At 56.1% G+C, this 16612-nt stretch overlaps 1 protein-coding gene across 1 annotated transcript; it reads left to right on the forward strand.

The window, feature by feature from the left end:
• The first annotated feature begins 486 nt into the window (after window positions 1-486).
• Window positions 487-15424, forward strand: LOC122219722 (complement C4-A-like). The gene is made up of 41 exons (XM_042938331.1): window positions 487-626; window positions 766-964; window positions 1453-1654; window positions 1864-1934; window positions 2015-2103; window positions 2315-2397; window positions 2579-2675; window positions 2836-2941; window positions 3042-3174; window positions 3628-3743; window positions 3849-4025; window positions 4178-4360; window positions 4492-4677; window positions 4793-4951; window positions 5228-5354; window positions 5532-5606; window positions 5872-6069; window positions 6161-6272; window positions 6364-6434; window positions 6710-6849; window positions 6965-7174; window positions 7422-7473; window positions 7590-7679; window positions 7815-8024; window positions 8204-8279; window positions 8442-8598; window positions 8700-8816; window positions 8923-9094; window positions 9293-9525; window positions 9599-9766; window positions 10141-10200; window positions 11197-11290; window positions 11370-11556; window positions 11679-11769; window positions 11906-11980; window positions 13847-13949; window positions 14110-14199; window positions 14283-14381; window positions 14482-14565; window positions 14847-14979; window positions 15143-15424. The coding sequence occupies exons 1-41, from the start codon at window positions 562-564 to the stop codon at window positions 15282-15284; spliced, it is 5232 nt and encodes a 1743-aa protein (XP_042794265.1). The 5' UTR covers window positions 487-561; the 3' UTR covers window positions 15285-15424.
• Window positions 15425-16612: the final 1188 nt, after the last annotated feature.

The following is a 16612-nucleotide window of genomic DNA, read 5'->3' on the forward strand; positions in this document are numbered from 1 at the left end:
GGGCCTGAGCTTTGCCTCATTGTTCAGAGAAATAAGTACATTAAGGTCGGTTCTCCCTGTAGGATGGTGAAGGTATGCCCGATCTCCTAAACCACAGAATTTCTGTTACGGCCTACACAAAGCAAAGGCCTGGTGTCATTCAGGTTTTGTGGGGGTTGTGGTATGAGAGAAGTGTCTTGTGCCCCCTCGTGCTGAGCCACATTGGTCTCTACTCTGCCCATGCCTACTGGACCATCTCTATATATACCTGTACGCAGATACATGCAGTAGGGGGGCTTCCCAGGGCTCTGGGGTGAGAGGGGTTAACAGGGAAGGACAATATGTAACTCCAAGCCAGGATTTCCTCAGATTCTCTCAGAGACCCAGGTGCCTGGGGTGTGTGCCCTACCCCCTCCAAATACTGGGCCTAGGGCCAGTTGCATTTCTTGCCTGTCACATGGTTTCCCAGCTTAGTTTGGCCAGGGGAGGAGCAAGGTCCAGAGTCAAATCTGCTCCAAGCTCTGGGCTGACTAAAAGGAGCAGGCAGACAGACGGGTCTCATCTCTCTTGGATCTTCCAGCCATGAGGCTCCTCTGGGGGCTGATCTGGATGTCCAACTTCTTCGCCTTGTCTCTGCAGAAGCCCAGGTCCTGGAGGAAGGACACTGTAGTGCTTGAGCGGGACAGGGCTGGTGATGGGAGAGCAGGCGTGGGGGACCTAATTGTGGAGTGAGGGGTGGAGGGGCCCGAGTGTCACTGAATGCTGACCCCTTCCTGTTCTCCCTAGGTTGCTCCTGTTTTCTCCTTCTGTGGTTCACCTGGGGGTTCCTCTGTCAGTGGGGCTACAGCTCCAGGATGCTCCCCGGGGACAGGTCGTGACAGGATCAGTGTTCCTGAGAAACCCATCCGGCTTGAAAGCACTCTGCTCCCCACAGGTGGACTTCACCCTCAGCTCAGAAAAAGACTTTGTGCTCCTTAGCCTCCAGGTAACTGGACTCCACTCCCTTCTACTGCTTCTTAGCACTTCCCACCCTGTCACCCTGTTCCCTTCTGTCTTCTTCTTCTTCTTTTTTTAACATTTACTTATTTATTTTTGAGAGAGAGAGAGAGAGAGAGAGAGAGAGAGAGAGAGAGAGAGAGAGAGAGCGCACAAGTGGGGGAGGAGCAGAGAGAGAGAGGGAGACACAGAATCCAAAGCAGGCTCCTGGTTCTGAGCTGTAAGCACAGAGCCCGACTTGGGGCTCAAGCCCACGAACCTCAAGATCATGACCTGAGCCGAAGTCTGAGGCTTAACCCACTGAGCCACCCAGATGTCCCCACCTCTGTCTTATAAGTGCTTTTGCCTTCTCACTAGCCTCCCTCCCCTCCTCTTCTTCCCCCATCTCCACACTGTTGCCTTTCCTGTTTCTATCTCGGACTCTGGCTTTTTCCTTCTGCTCTGTCTGTGATCTGCGCCCTCTCCGTCTCCTGACAGGTCTCCCTGAAAGATGCAGAAAGCTGTGGCCTCCACCTCCTCCTTGGTGGCCCTGAGGTCCAGCTAGTGGCCAAGTCACCGTGGCTGAAGAATTATCTGTCCAGAAATACAGACATTCAGGGTGTCAACCTGCGTTTCTCCTCTCGCCGAGGGCATCTCTTTCTGCAGACTGACCAGCCCGTTTATAACCCTGGCCAGCGGGGTGAGTCTGAGCCCCAGGGCCTCTACCTTTGTCACCCAGTCTGCTCAAGACACGTTTGACACCCTGTAAGTGAGATAGCCTGATCATGCCGCACAGGAAGGCTGCTTAGCAAATATTTGTTGTCCTTCCCCTCAATCCCTGGAAGCAATGGGGGCCGGACCCACCCTTTGCGAATGGATTCCTGCTCACCTCTTGCCTTCCTCTCCTAGTTCGGTACCGAGTCTTTGCTCTGGATCAGAACATGCGCCCATCCACTGACACTCTTACGGTTACAGTAGAGGTGAGACCCTGACCTCTGACCTTCTGTTCAGCAGGGCTGCTAATCTGACCTCCCTCTCATAACCACTTCTCCCATTGCAGAACTCTCATGGCCTCCTTGTGCGGAAGAAGGAAGTGTACACTCCCTCCTCCCTCTTCCAGGATGACTTTGTGATTCCCGATATCTCAGAGTGAGCTCCCCTGACCTGGAGATGGCCCCTCCCATTCCTATTTTCCTTGGCTGTCCCCCTCCAGTGCCCAGTCAGACCTCGAGTTCTCCCCCACATCCCCCAGTTCGGGTTCCCCCCACCCCCTGCCAGTCAGTCCTCCTTCCGGGAGCCAGGCCTCTGGCTGTCTGTGTGCCTCTTGCACAAGTGGGCTGAGTCCCTCTCCCACTTGTAGGCCAGGGACATGGAAGATCTCAGCCCGGTTCTCAGACGGCCGAGAATCTAACAGCAGCACCCAGTTTGAGGTGAAGAAGTATGGTAAGAGCTGGAGACACGAGGGATAGGCAGCTCCTTTCCTAAAGGAGATATGGATAGAAGGAGAGGTGGTGGGGGCAGGGCAGGAGCAGGGAGGTATGGGTACCACAGCCCTGAGGGGAGGGACGTCTTTGAAGGGTCCTTTCGCTAGACTCTGACCTGCCACCCCTTCACCCCGGGTCAGTCCTTCCCAACTTTGAGGTGAAGATTGTTCCCGGAAAGCCCTACATCCTGACAACGCCTGGCTTTCTTGATGAAATCCAATTAGACGTCCAGGCCAGGTAACTCTCCCATCCCCCACGTGGGGCACCCAGGGCTCGCCACTCAGTATGAAGGAACTGTGAAGCCCTGCCTCCCCCTTGCCTCAGCGTGCCCCCCTCCCCACCACGGACATTGCCCTTATTTCCTAGACCTAACTTCTTGATCTCTCTGTGGTGGCAGGTACATCTATGGGAAGCCAGTGCAAGGGGTGGCATATGTGCGCTTCGGGCTCCTGGGTGAGGATGGTGATAAGACTTTCCTTCGGGGGCTGGAGAGTCAGACCAAGGTAGGAAGGAGGGTGGGGGTGTGGGGAAGGTGAGGAGGGTGTGGGGGAGGTGAAGTGGGAGACAAATCGCACCCATACCCTGTTTTCTTCTTTGCCCCAGCTGGTAGATGGCCAGTGCCATATTTCCCTCTCAAAGGCTGAGGTTCAGGGTGCCCTTGAGAAGCTTAAGGTTAATGTTGCTGACCTCCCGGGGCTGCGCCTCTATGTTGCAGCTGCCATCATTGAGTCTCCAGGTGAGAGGTTTCCCTGATTATGATCCCAGACCCTTGCCTCTGACCTCTGAGCTGATCCTCTGTTCTCCAGCATCGACACCATCCTCTGTTCCTCTTACCCTTGTCTTATACCCGAAGCCAGGGAAGATCCAGGAGACTGTCTCTCCCCAGCTGTGTTTCTGGGTGGTTTTGGGAGAAGATGTCTTTTCCCCCCCTCTTTTTTCACTCATCCTTCCATCCTTCCTTCCTTCCATCCCTCCCTCCCTCCCTCCCTCCAGCCAGCAGACATATAGTAACACTATCTGTGTGCTGGGTCCTGTGTTGGCTTCTGCAAACAGAGATGAATATAAGGTGACCTGTGCCCTAAGGGGTTCACCGTCTGGTGGGCAGGAAACACTTGAGCTGTGTTCCCCCTTGCTCTCCTGTTTCTCTCTCCTTGGCTATGGCATTCTGTCTTCCACCTCTGTCTTGCAGGGGGAGAGATGGAGGAGGCAGAGCTCACATCTTGGCGTTTTGTGTCATCTCCCTTCTCCTTGGATCTTAGCAAGACTAAGCGACACCTCGTGCCTGGGGCCCCCTTTCTGCTGCAGGTTTCATCTGGAAGGGGAGGATGAGTCGGGGGAGGGGATGTTGCCAGGAGGGCACAGGGCCTCACTGGCCACTCTCCTTTGCCTGTCCCACCCTCACTCACCTAGGCCCTGGTCCGAGACATGTCTGGCTCCCCAGCTTCTGGTGTTCCTGTCAAAGTTTCTGCCACGTTGTCTTCTGGATCTGCTTCTAGAATCCAGGACTTTGAACGAAACACAGATGGGAGCGGCCAAGTCATTATTCCCATTGCTACCTCTCCGACCATCTCAGAAGTGCAGCTCTTGGTAGGACTCCCACTCGTGAGACAGGGTAGCAGAAGGAAATAAAGGCTGGCTGGCTGGCTGGCTTTCTAAGAATCCATGTCCCAGGCTGGGGGAAGGAGCTGGGTACCGGGTCCTTGCCACTGACCCTATGCCTGCCCTGCTCTTCTTTCCAGGTGTCTGCAGGCTCCCCTCATCCAGCCATAGGCAGGTTTGCTGTGAGAGCCCCACGCTCAGGCTCCCCATTCCTGTCCATTGTGCGGCCAGATCCTCGACCCCCTCGTGTCGGGGACACTCTCATCCTGAATCTGCAAGCTGTGGGCATCAGTGGGGACAGCTTCTCTCATTACTACTACATGGTGTGCATAAGCTGGGTTGTTGAGAGGGGGGCGTGCAGGGAGGATCTTAGGCAGGAAAGAACCCTTGGGGTTGGAGGGAATGGTTTCAGGATTGGGGATGTGCAGTGAAGAGGAAACAATTCTTGACCCAGATCCTATCCCGGGGCCGGATCGTGTCTGTGAATCGAGAGCCCAGAGGGGAACTGACCTCAGTCTCTGTGTTTGTGGACCATCACTTGGTACCCTCCTTCTACCTTGTGGCCTTCTACTATCATGGGGGCATCCCAGTGGCCAACTCCCTTCGAGTGGACGTCCAGGTCGGGGCCTGTGAGGGCAAGGTAACTGGCATTGGGAGAAGTGGTATGTCTGTGTGTTAGGGGGTTAAGAGAGAAAGAAGAGGGAATGAAGAAGCTCTCCCCACTCTGACTGCCCCCTACCTCCTGCCTCTGCCAGCTGGAGCTGAATGTGGACAGCAGCAAGACGTATCATCCTGGGGAGCCTGTAAAGCTCCAGTTGCAAACAGATTCTCCAGCCCTGGTGGCACTGGGAGCTGTGGACATGGCTTTGTATGCTGTGGGTGGGAGGTCCCACAAACCCCTCAACATGGGCAAGGTTTGTCAAGACCCTCTGTTCTCCCCAGCCTTCCCTCCTCTCTGTGGCTCATTCTCCTGCTGTCCTGAGCCCTGAGCCCTGGGCCCAGCTCCTAGATCTCACTCAAGCTCCCCACGGACTACCCCCAGTCTTCCCTCAAGCCCAGCCCCTTGTGGTCTCTATTTCCCTACTCTCCGTATGTCTTTCACGGTTGCTCGTACCCTGCATTCTCACCTGAAGCCGAGCACCAATCTGGCCCCTCAAGTTGTGTGCAACATCCCAGCTTTTTTTTGCCAGGTCTTCGAAGTTATGAACAGCTATGACCTTGGCTGTGGTCCTGGAGGTGGGGACAATGCCCGTCAGGTGTTTGAGGCAGCTGGTCTGGCCTTTTCTGATGGAGACGTATTGACTTCAGTCAGAAAGAGTGAGAACAGAGGAGGAAGGGGGAGTTGGGTGGTAGGGAAATCAGGAAGGAGGAGGGGTCTGAGGGTGTAAAATGGGAAGAGGATTGGCAGGATGGGCTGGGCCAGTGAAATGGGGCAGGGAGAGGAGGTGAGAGGCCATACACCCTACTCTTGGCTGCACTTCTGCTTTCTACCAGGTATGAGCTGTCCCAAGGAGAAGAAAACCCGGAAAAAGAGAAACGTGAACTTCCAAAAGGCGATTCATGAGAAGCGTGAGTTGTGGGTGCCTATGTAGCTCTCCACTTGGGCCCAAGGGTCAGGGTGAGGGGGTTCTGCCTCTTGGCTGCTCAGCCTGTATATGGTATTTGGGGCCAGAGACCTGAGTTCTGGGGTTGAATGTGGATGGAGGCCCTCTCCACTGGCCTCGTTTGAGTTCCTGATCTCTCAGGGTGAGTCCTTGTGTATCTGGAGGTCAGGGTGGGGAATGGGATGTATCTCCTTTTGGTTCCCCCACGTTTACCCTCACCTGGCCTGCAGTGGGCGAGTATGCTTCCCAGGAAGCCAGGCGCTGCTGCCAGGATGGGCTGATACGGTTGCCCATGATACGCTCCTGTGAGCAGCGGGCGGCTCGTGTGCGGCAGCCAGGCTGCCGGGAGCCCTTCCTGTCCTGCTGCCAGTTTGCGGAGAGCCTGCGCAAGAAGTCCCAGTCCAGGAGCCAGGGGGGCCTTGCCCGAGGTGAGGCTCTGGGTGGGGCTGGGGGACAGGAAGGAGCACCTGGAAGGGCAGAATGGTCCCCTCCTCATTCCCCTCCACTGTGGTTCCCTAGCCCTAGAGGCCCTGCAGGAGGAGGACCTGATCGATGAAGATGACATTGCTGTGCGTAGCTTCTTCCCGGAGAACTGGCTCTGGAGAGTGGAAACAGTGGACCGCTTCTACCAGTGAGGGGGTGCGGTGGGCCTGGCCTTATCTCTGCGCTGTGTTTGCAGCCAGCCTAGGGTGTGACAGGGCTTCTCTCCTTTCCCACCACAGATTGTCACAGGTGCTTCCTGACTCTCTGACCACATGGGAGATCCATGGTGTGAGCTTGTCTGCAAGCACAGGTGAGATTGCCCTGCCTGGACCTCAGGCCTCCTGCTTCTGTCTCCCTCCAGGCTAGGCTCCCCACTTAGCCCTTTGCTCTTAGTATAGGACTAGGGGAAGAATGCTGGAGAAGTCTGTGTTGGCATGCACTGGGGCTGGGAGGCTAGAATGTGGCGGCAGGTGGGGGGCAGATCTGGGTCATCCCCTGCCCCTCCCGCCTGGGACCCTGTGGCCATGGTGCCCCCTGCCTCTGGTCTCTGCCCCCTCTCCCATCCCTCCCTGCCTTGTCCTTCAGGCCTGTGTGTGGCTACACCGGCCCAGCTCCGAGTGTTCCGTGAATTCCACCTGCACCTCCGCCTGCCCCTCTCTGTCCGCCGCTTTGAGCAGCTTGAGCTGCGACCTGTCCTCTACAACTACCTGGATAAAAATCTGACCGTGAGGCCTTGCAGGAGCCTGAGCACACAGGGGAGTGGGTGGGAGCTGGGGCAGGTGAAGGGTGAGGAGCCTAACTGGGCTGAGGCTCTGGCCATCCCTGTCTTCCTGCACCCAGGTGAGCGTCCATGTGACCCCAGTGGAGGGGCTGTGCCTGGCTGGAGGGGGAGGGCTGGCCCAGAGTGTACTGGTACCTGCGAGCTCTGCCCGGCCTGTTGGCTTCTCTGTGGTGCCCATGGCAGCTGCTGCTGTGTCCCTGAAGGTGGTGGCTCGAGGGTCCTTGGAGTTCCCTGTGGGGGATGCAGTGTCTAAGGTTCTACAAATTCAGGTGAGTGGAACACCTGAATCCAGGTCCCCAGGCTCCCAGATTTATACCCCCACACCCCTGCGCCCTCTCTGCTGGCCAGGCCAGAGACCCAACACCCAAACCCAATGCCTTGGTCTGTTTACATCTTCTACGATTCTGATTCAACTCTGTCCCTGAAGTTCAAACTCTAAGTCCTGGGGAGTATGCCCTGGGGAGGGCAGGCTGTGGTACTATGTGACCTCTCACAGCTATGTTTTCCCTGAGACAGAAGGAAGGGGCCATCCACACGGAGGAGATGGTCTATGAACTCAATCCCCTGGGTGAGCAGCCCCCTGCCTCCAGCCATTAGTGTCTTAATGGGGTTGTAGGTGGTGGGGGCGGGGTGGGGGGCGGTATGGGCAGCAAAACAGACTGCCAACTTCCCCCATCTCCACAGACCACCGAGGCCGGACCTTGGAGATTCCTGGCAACTCTGATCCCAATATCATTCCTGATGGAGATTTCAGCAGCTTTGTCAGGGTTACAGGTGGGAGCTGCCTCCAGTCTCTTCCCAGGAGCACCCTCAGATTCATGTGAAACCCACAGACCCCTGTTTGATCCCATGATCCCAATGGGTTCCCAGACCTGCTCTCTGATCCTTAACCCTCCACCTCCCCTATAGCCTCAGATCCATTGGACACTTTGGGCTCTAAAGGGGCCTTGTCGCCAGGAGGCCTTGCCTCCCTCCTGAGAGTTCCCACCGGCTGCGGGGAACAAACCATGATCCTCTTGGCTCCAACACTGGCCGCTTCCCGCTACCTGGACAAGACAGAGCAGTGGAGCACACTGCCCCCCGAGACCAAGGACCACGCTGTGGATCTGATCCAGAAAGGTTCTGGGGACAGGGGCAAGCAGGCATGGGGCTGAGAGAGGGCAGTTAAAGGAAGAGGGGCAACCCAAGTGGCTAGAGGGGAGAAGAAGGGAGGCACCTGGTGGGAATGGGGAGTGTGGCCTCGGGCACATACAGTGGGAGAGTGAGTGTCGCCTCAGCAGCTGCCTCTCCTCTCCAAGGCTACATGCGGATCCAGCAGTTTCGGAAGACAGATGGTTCCTATGGGGCTTGGATACAACGGGACAGCAGCACCTGGTGAGGCTGGGAGAGTGTTTCTGGGTCTCAGAGAGGGGCTGGGCCTGGTGGGGGCAGAGCCAGGTACCCTGGGAGGGTGAATAACCAGGTGTCTGAGGGAATGGGGATGTGTCCCCTACAGGGACCAGTCACTATTCCCCACTATCCCTTCCTCCCCTCTAGGCTCACGGCTTTTGTGCTGAAGGTACTGAGTTTGGCTCAGGAGCAGGTGGGCGGCTCACCTGAAAAGCTGCAGGAGACGGCCAGGTGGCTGCTGTCCCAGCAGCAGGCTGACGGTTCATTCCAGGACCCCCACCCGGTCATACACAGGGCCATGCAGGTTCGGGGCTGGGAGTTTGGACAGAGGAGCCTAGGTGGGAGGACTCTCCTTGCCCCTCCCTGCTCCTAGTTGACATCTCCTTTTCTACCCCCTTCAACTAGGGGGGCTTGGTGGGAGATGATGAGACTGTAGCACTCACGGCCTTTGTGGTCATCGCCCTTCAGCATGGGCTGGCCGTCTTCCAGGACGGCAACGCAGAGCAGCTGAAGCAGAAAGTGGTAAGAGCACCTAGGGGTCTGCCCTTTCCTGTTCCCCAGCTCTCTCCCTTTCTCTTCAGGAACCCAGGTGTCCAGCTCTGTGACCTGCCTTCCCACTTTCTCCTAGCAAACCTCCATCTCAAAAGCAAATACTTTCTTGGGAGAGAGAGCAAGCGCTGGGATCCTGGGGGCCCATGCAGCTGCCATCACTGCCTATGCCCTGACTCTCACCAAGGCTCCCGAGGACTTGCGGCGTGTTGCCCACAACAATCTCATGGCCATGGCCCAGAAGACTGGAGGTGAGTCAAGTTTTGGCAATGAACCAGGGACCCCTGAGTGTGCCCAAAGGGAGAAATTGAATGAACACCTCAAGAGGGAATGAAAGCATAAGCAAGTTAATTGGGGTAGAATCCGGAGAGCCCGACACAGAGAGCGTCACAGGGCCAGGCAACAAGGACCTGGCCCCCATTCACCTGTGGATCTCCCTTCACTTCCAGATAATGTGTACTGGGGCTCAGTCACTGGTTCTCAGAGCAATGTCGTCCCACCCACTCTGGCTCCTCGCAGCCCGGCAGACCCCCTGCCCCAGGCCCCAGCCCTGTGGATTGAAACCACAGCCTACAGCCTGCTCCACCTGCTGCTACAGGAGGGCAAGTCAGAGACGGCCGACCATGCTGCAGCCTGGCTTACTCACCAGGGCAGCTTCCAAGGGGGATTCCGCAGCACCCAGGTAGGGGCTGCCCTGGGGCTCTGGGGTAGATGGCCCTGAGACCAAGTGCCTGAGTCCTGGCTCACCTCCCCAGGACACGGTGATGGCCTTGGATGCTCTGTCTGCATACTGGATTGCTTCCCACACCATGGAAGAGAGGGGGCTCAATGTGACTCTCAGCTCCATAGGCCGCAATGGGTTCAAGTCCCATGAGCTGCAGCTGAACAACCACCAAGTTCAGGGCCTAGAGGAGGAGCTGGAGGTGAGCCACTCCCTCACCTGGCTTGCCATGACACCTGGGCCTACTGCGGCCAGGCCAGAAGCCATCCCCAGCCCACCTCCCCCCCTTGTGGAATCCCCATGGCCTCTCTTGCTGATATCCTCGTGGTAAGACTTGCAGTGTGACCTGGAGAAAGTCACATAACCTCCGAGCTTCATTTTTCCCATCTCAAAATTAATAAATGCAGAGGGTACCAAACAGCGTTTTTAGGAGGCTGAGGTGAGACAGTGTACGTGAAGGTGTGTGAGAGTGTGAGATGGAAGAGAAGAGGTGGTTTTCAGGGAGGAAGTAAATTGGAGCAACGTTGTGCCCTCTTGTGCCTTTCTGACATCCTTTCCCTTTTCTGTTCCTGCAAGTTTTCCTTGGGCAGCAAGATTAATGTGAAGATAGGAGGAAACAGCAAAGGGACCTTGAAGGTGAGAGCCAGCAGCACTGGATGCCTAGGGCCCAACAGGGAGGGGCTGTGGTCTTGAGTGGGAGGCCTGAGGGCAGAGCTCATGGTTGAGGAAGGAGGGAGACACCACAGGGTTGGTGGCCCCCCTGCTCTTTCCTGGGCATTTTCCCTCACTCTGGTCTCTACCTTCTCCGGGCACCTGCTATTTCCTTTTACCCTTTAGTGTTGACGGTGCACACACGCAGCACCTCAACCCAGGCTGCTCCCCTGAGTCACAGGCCCATGTGTCCCACAGCACCTCAGACATGGCACGTCCCAAACCCCTTCTTCCTCCTGTGTCCCCTCATCTGGCTGACAGAGCCCCTTCCCCACGAGAGCCCAGCTGCCACTCTGGAGGCCATCTTAAGTGTCCCCGTCCCAGCACTTCCTTATGGTCCCAGTAATTCCTCCTCTGCTCCCCTGCCACCCTGGGCTCTTGTCACTTGTTTCCGGGACTCTGCTAAGATGGTTTGGGAACTTCTCCATACCCCCATATCTTACCCCTCTGATCCATTGTCCACACTGCCATGAGATCAACCTCCTGACAACACTAGTCAGATTAGCCCTGGAGAAAAGTCAGACTCTTCCACATACACGATCGAACCCCTGTCCACCTCCCCAGCCAGACAAAACCACTCATCTACACAGTTCTCCTCGCTTTCAGTGTTCTTACGCCGCTTTTTCCCCAAGTGACACATTCATTCTTCTCCTTCAAGCTTTGGCCAGAAGCCTTTCCTGAGCTTTCCATCCCAGCCTCCTCTGTGCACCGTGTAGAGTGCTTGCCCCTGAGTGCCGGTCCCTGCTCCCCATGACCCACCAGCTAACCCAATTCCTGGGCCTCCCATGTTTATGGACTGGTCAGGAGGGGTGAGAGGGGCTGAAGGCCTGGAATCCCTCAGCCCAGGAGATGCCCCAGCTGTGGCTCTGGAGAAAGGCCTGGGCCCCAAATGTCCTCTGTTCTCACTCCTTGTTGAGCCAGATCCTTCGTACCTACAATGTCCTGGACATGAAGAACACAACCTGTGAGGATCTTCATATTGAAGTTACAGTCATGGGCCATGTCGAATACACAAGTGAGTGTTGGGGTTGGAGGCTGTGGGGCCCCCAGGGGGCTGGTGACAGGGGCCAAGCCACAATGCCATCCCTGTGCAGTGGAAGCAAATGAGGACTATGAGGACTATGTGTATGAGGAGCTTCCAGCTAAGGATGATCCAGACAACGGTTCCCAGACCGTGACACCCCTGCAGCTGTTTGAGAGACGGCGGAGCCGCCGCCGGCGGGAGGCACCCAAGGTGGCTGATGAACAGGAGTCCGGAGTGCAGTACATCGTGTGCATCTGGTGGGTGCTGGGGGCTGCACCCGACGTGGGGGAACTGCTGGGCTGGGAGACGGAAGCAGGACCGAGGCTGGGGCTGGGCATCTGCAACCCAGTGCAAGTGGGACCTGGACATGTCTCTGCAGGCGGAAAGACAAGGTGGGGCTCCCGGGCATGGCCATTGCTGATATCACCCTGCTGAGTGGATTCAATGCCCTGCGTGCTGACCTGGAGAAGGTGTGGTCACCTGCCCAGAGGGACCCCTTGTGCCCTCTGGAGCCCTGCTCCATCCCTGAAGCCATTCCAGCTGCTGAGCCCTGTCTTGTACAGGGCCCAGGGCCACCTCCCTGTGACCATCTCTCCTTCCCCACAGCTGACCTCCCTCTCTGACCAATACGTGAGTCATTTCGAGACTGAGGGGCCCCACGTCCTGCTGTACTTTGACTCGGTGAGCAGGGAGAGGTGACGCAGGGAAGAGACCACACTAGATTTACCGAGCATATGTTACGAAGTTTCCCAGGAGACAGCTGTATGAGCAGCCAGTGCTCTTAGAGAGAACTTGGGATGTGAGCAGGGAGACAGGATAAAAGTGTGCCAGAGCAGAGTCAGGGGCAGGCCCAGGAGTCTGCGTTGCCTGTAGGCGATGGGGCTGAGCCCCTAATGCGGCGTGGGGGTCAGTGCCAGTCAGCAGGAAAGGACTTGAGAGCCGCTCATAAAGCTGAATTGGTTCAACTTGAGGGCTGCCTTTGTTTTTTGTTGTTGACCTTCCTAGTTTTTTCTGGTTTTGTTTTTGTTTTTTAAAGTTTGTTTATTTATTTTAATTTTTTAAACCTTTATTTATTTTTGAGAGAGAGAAAGAGTGCAAGCAGGGGAGGAACAGAGAGAGAGAGAGGGAGACACAGAATCCAAAGCAGGCTCCAGGCTCCAAGCTGTCATCACAGAGACCGATGCGGGGCTCAAACTCATGAACTGCGAGATCATGACCTGAACCAAAGTTGGATGCTTAACTGACTGAGCCACCCTCGCACCCCTAAACTGTATTTATTTTTGAGGGAGACAGAGACAGAGAGAGAGAGAATGCACATGTGCACACGAGAGCCAGGGAGGGGCAGAGAGAAAGGAGAGGATCCCAAGCAGGCTCCGCACTGTCATCTCCAAGCCCTATGTGGGGCTTGAACTCATGAACTGCGAGACCATGACCTGAGCCAAAATCGGTTAAGCAACCGACTGAGCTACCCCGGCACCCCTGGGGTTTGTTTTTGATATTAAAATGTATTTTCTTTTATAAAGTGATGATGGTCTTGGATGAGTTTTTGTCTTTTTGTGCCATTATTTGGCTAAAACAAAGAATTATTAACCCTTTGAGTGCCCTCAAGTGTTTTTTGAACATCAACTGTAATCTCTTGGGGAAAATATGAAAAAGCTGTGTCAATACTGTAACACCATTAGCCAGGTGTGTGTGGGTCAGGGAAGACAGACCTTGTTAGCCTGGGAAGCCAGGCAGAGGAGTTTGGTTGAACACCATCGAAGATGAGGAGCCAGGAAGATTTCTAGGCAAGGAGTTGACCTAGGCAGCCCAGCACAAGAGGGAAAGGGTCAGGGTAGGGGCTGAACTGGACCAGTGTGTGCGTGAGGAGAGGAGTCTGGGTCTAAGCTGTGAGCTGCAGCGTCATGGAGCATGGGAGAGTGACAGCAGCTGCCGTTAGGGTGACAGATAAAGGAGGGCCCAGTTGCATCGGTGAGGAAGCAAGGCTGTCAGGAGGGTGGGTAGGCTTCGGGGGCAGGCAGAGTGAATTTGGAGAACTTATAGGTCCCACAAAAATCCTAATGCAAGAATGAGGCTGAATGTTTAGCGTGGGAATCATCAGCCCGGAAGGGTTTGGTGAAAGTCAGGGAGTGGCTGAGACCTCCTCAGGGAAGTACAGGGGACAGGGGGAGCCAGGGCCAGGGAATGCGCCTCTGGGAAGGAAGAAGGGGGATGGTCAGGAATGGCGAGGTCAGAACCAGGGATGACCTTAAAAACCTTAAAAACTAACCTTAAGCTTGGAGAGTTTCGTGCAGAATATGTCCATTATGTGGGACTCTGCCAAGGGGCCAGGGGCACTGGAGACTGGAATGAGGTCACTGTTTGGCAGTGAGGTCAGCAGAGACCTTGGGGAGCAGTTCTTAGAGTTCTGGCAGCCGGAAGGTAATAGAATGTGATGGATACTGGAGATAAGACCAACGAGTACCAGAGACAGGTCAAGGATATGCAGCACAGTGGCCTTCAGGGTTCAGGGTGTGCTCTCCTGACCGCTCCTCCCCACTGTGCCAGGTCCCCACCTCCCGGGAGTGCGTGGGCTTTGGAGCTGTTCAGGAGGTGGCCGTGGGGCTAGTACAGCCGGCTAGTGCAACCCTGTATGATTACTACAACCCCGGTGAGGACTTGGGGGACACTTGGGAGGTTTGGAGTAGGTGTCCCCATATGGGACATTGGGACCTGGGGCAATGCAGGGTGGCAGGGGTGTCCTGTGGCTCCTTAGGACTGGGGAGGCAGTGAGGGGGACCTACATTCTAACTGCCCTCTCTCTTCTCCAGAGCACAAATGTTCTATCTTCTATGGGGCACCCACTAAGAGCAAACTCTTGTCCACATTGTGCTCTGCTGACGTCTGCCAGTGTGCTGAGGGTGAGAGCCAGGGCCTGGGGCAGGGGGTGGGAAGACAGAGAGGCTGGGGCCTACACTGTCTCATCTGGGCCCCCTGACACCAGGGAAGTGTCCTCGACAGCGTCGTGCCCTGGAGCGGGGCCTGCAGGAAGAGGCCGGGTACAGAATGAAGTTTGCCTGCTACTACCCCCGAGTGCAGTACGGTCAGTCTTCCCTCTCACCCAAGGCCTCTCTGCCTGGGCCTGCTCCTCTCAGCCTCAGGTGGGACAAACCTGTGCTCCCGTCTCTTGAACTCCCTTGTAGGCTTCCAGGTTAAGGTCCTCCGAGAAGATGGCAGAGCTGCCTTTCGCCTCTTCGAGACCAGAATCAGCCAAGTCCTGCACTTCAGTATGAAGGGAACAGTTGGGCGGGTGGGGCTGGGGGGATCTAGGGAGCTGAGGTCAGGGTTTGCCGCCTGGCTGCTTGGAATAGCTCAAGTTCAGAGTCTGAGCTCAAAGCCCCTCAGCATCTTAGAAGCTCTGGGCTTGTCCATAAATAGGAAAGCAGTTGTATCTCCCCATTAGTCACAGTGAGGGCAAAATGAGCGGGTCCGTGCATAGCCCCTGGCCCCTGCTTGTCCTGTACCTTCTCTTTTCCTCTGACAACCCTCATGCACATTATCCTCTCAGCCAAGGACACTAAGGCCACTGCTGGTCAGACCCGAAACTTCCTGGTTCGAGCCTCCTGCCGCCTTCGCTTGGAACCTGGGAAAGAATATTTGATCCTGGGTCTGGACGGGGCTACCTATGACCTCAAGGGAGAGTGAGTTCTCTGGGCCCCTCTGTCTCTTTCTCTCCTCACACCTCATGAGGGAACAGATCCCCAGCACCCAGACCCTGCCCCCACAGAAGCCAGGCGCTTCATGCTCTCCTCTCCCACCAGCTTATCCTCCCCACCCCTGCTGACCATCCCTTTGCCCCTACAGCCCCCAGTACCTGCTGGACTCGAATAGCTGGGTTGAGGAGATGCCCTCTGAACGCCTGTGCCGGAGCACCCGCCATCGGGAAGCCTGCGCCCAGCTCAATGACTTCCTTGAGGTGTATGGCTCTCAGGGGTGCCAGGTGTAAGGGCTGCCCTCCCATCTCCCCCAGGAGGAGCCCGAGCCAGGGAAAGGTGATGCCTGGATTGTTGCTGTGCCCGGACCCCTGGACGTGGTCCCTGGGAAGGACCAGGGACTCAATAAAGGTCTTTGGCGGCAAAGTGTCAATGCGTGTCTCCAGAACTGACTGCAGTGCCCCCCTCCAGGGGGGCCCAGGCCAGGATTTGCATGGTCTTAGGCTGTCAGAGCCTGGATGACCCTTGGGGTATCCAGCTCTCCCTGAACACTCCCAGATGACACCCTGCGAGCTCAATCCATCATAGGACCACCCCGAGTAGACTTGTGACCCATCAGCCTGCACAGGATCCAGCACCACACCGAGGCCTCTATTCTGCTGTGCCTGTGGGGTGCTCCACTGTCCTGCTGTAGCCAGTCACTGTGGCCTCACGCAGGGCTTGTGCTCAGCTTAACACCTCAGCTCTTCTGCCTTATGAATGGCTGTCTGGCCACATGTTTCCCGCTCTGCCCTTGTGCAGTTGGGAGTTCTGGGGTTTCCCGCTTTTGGCTGAGATCTGGTCTCTTGAAAGCCTGTTGATGTTTGGTCTTGTTACCAGTGGCATTAGGTAACTTTCCCAGTGTTATGCATGTCAGTACACTAAGGAGACTGCTCTTTTACTGGATGAACCCTTCTCACCTGCCTGCCTAGCTGCCCCCTGTGTGGAGGCACCTCTTGGGTCTTCAGGGCCGACCTAGAAATCCTTCTAGAGAAATCTGCCGAGATCAGTTTTGATGGAAGCTGAGTCTGTTCAGCAGCCTGCCATTCAATCATCCAATAGCAATTTGTGGGCCTCTCACTCCCTGCCACACCTTCCTTGTGCCAGGTCCCCATCCCCTGTGAAGTGTGTGATGCCCAGGAGCTGAATGGTCCCAAGTGGCACACAGTTGAGGCATCTGACCCTATCTGGGAGAAGTGAAGAGGGACAGGCTTCCCAGAGGAAGTGACATGTAAGTTGGGTTCCGAAGGCTGAGGAGTCAGGCAGAGAGACTGGGGTGCACGAGGGGCATTTGAGGCAGACGGAGGAGAATATAAAAGGCCCAGAGGCCAGGGGCAGGACTGGGCACATCTGGGGGCACTGCATGTAATCCATTATGTCTGAAGCTTGGATTTGGAGGTGGGGGCTGGTGGAGGGATGGGGCTGGCAACAATGCCATTGGTAACAAGATCAAGCATCAACAGGCTTTCAAGATACCAGATCTCAAGTCAGTTTATGAAGGTTTATTCACAATCATGCCAGCTTTCCAGGTCACTGTTCTTTTGAATGGAGTCCCCTCCTATTCCATGCAACTTTGAGACGT

The sequence above is a fragment of the Panthera leo genome, chromosome B2 (assembly GCF_018350215.1).
Source record: "Panthera leo isolate Ple1 chromosome B2, P.leo_Ple1_pat1.1, whole genome shotgun sequence".
Lineage (NCBI taxonomy): Eukaryota > Metazoa > Chordata > Mammalia > Carnivora > Felidae > Panthera > Panthera leo.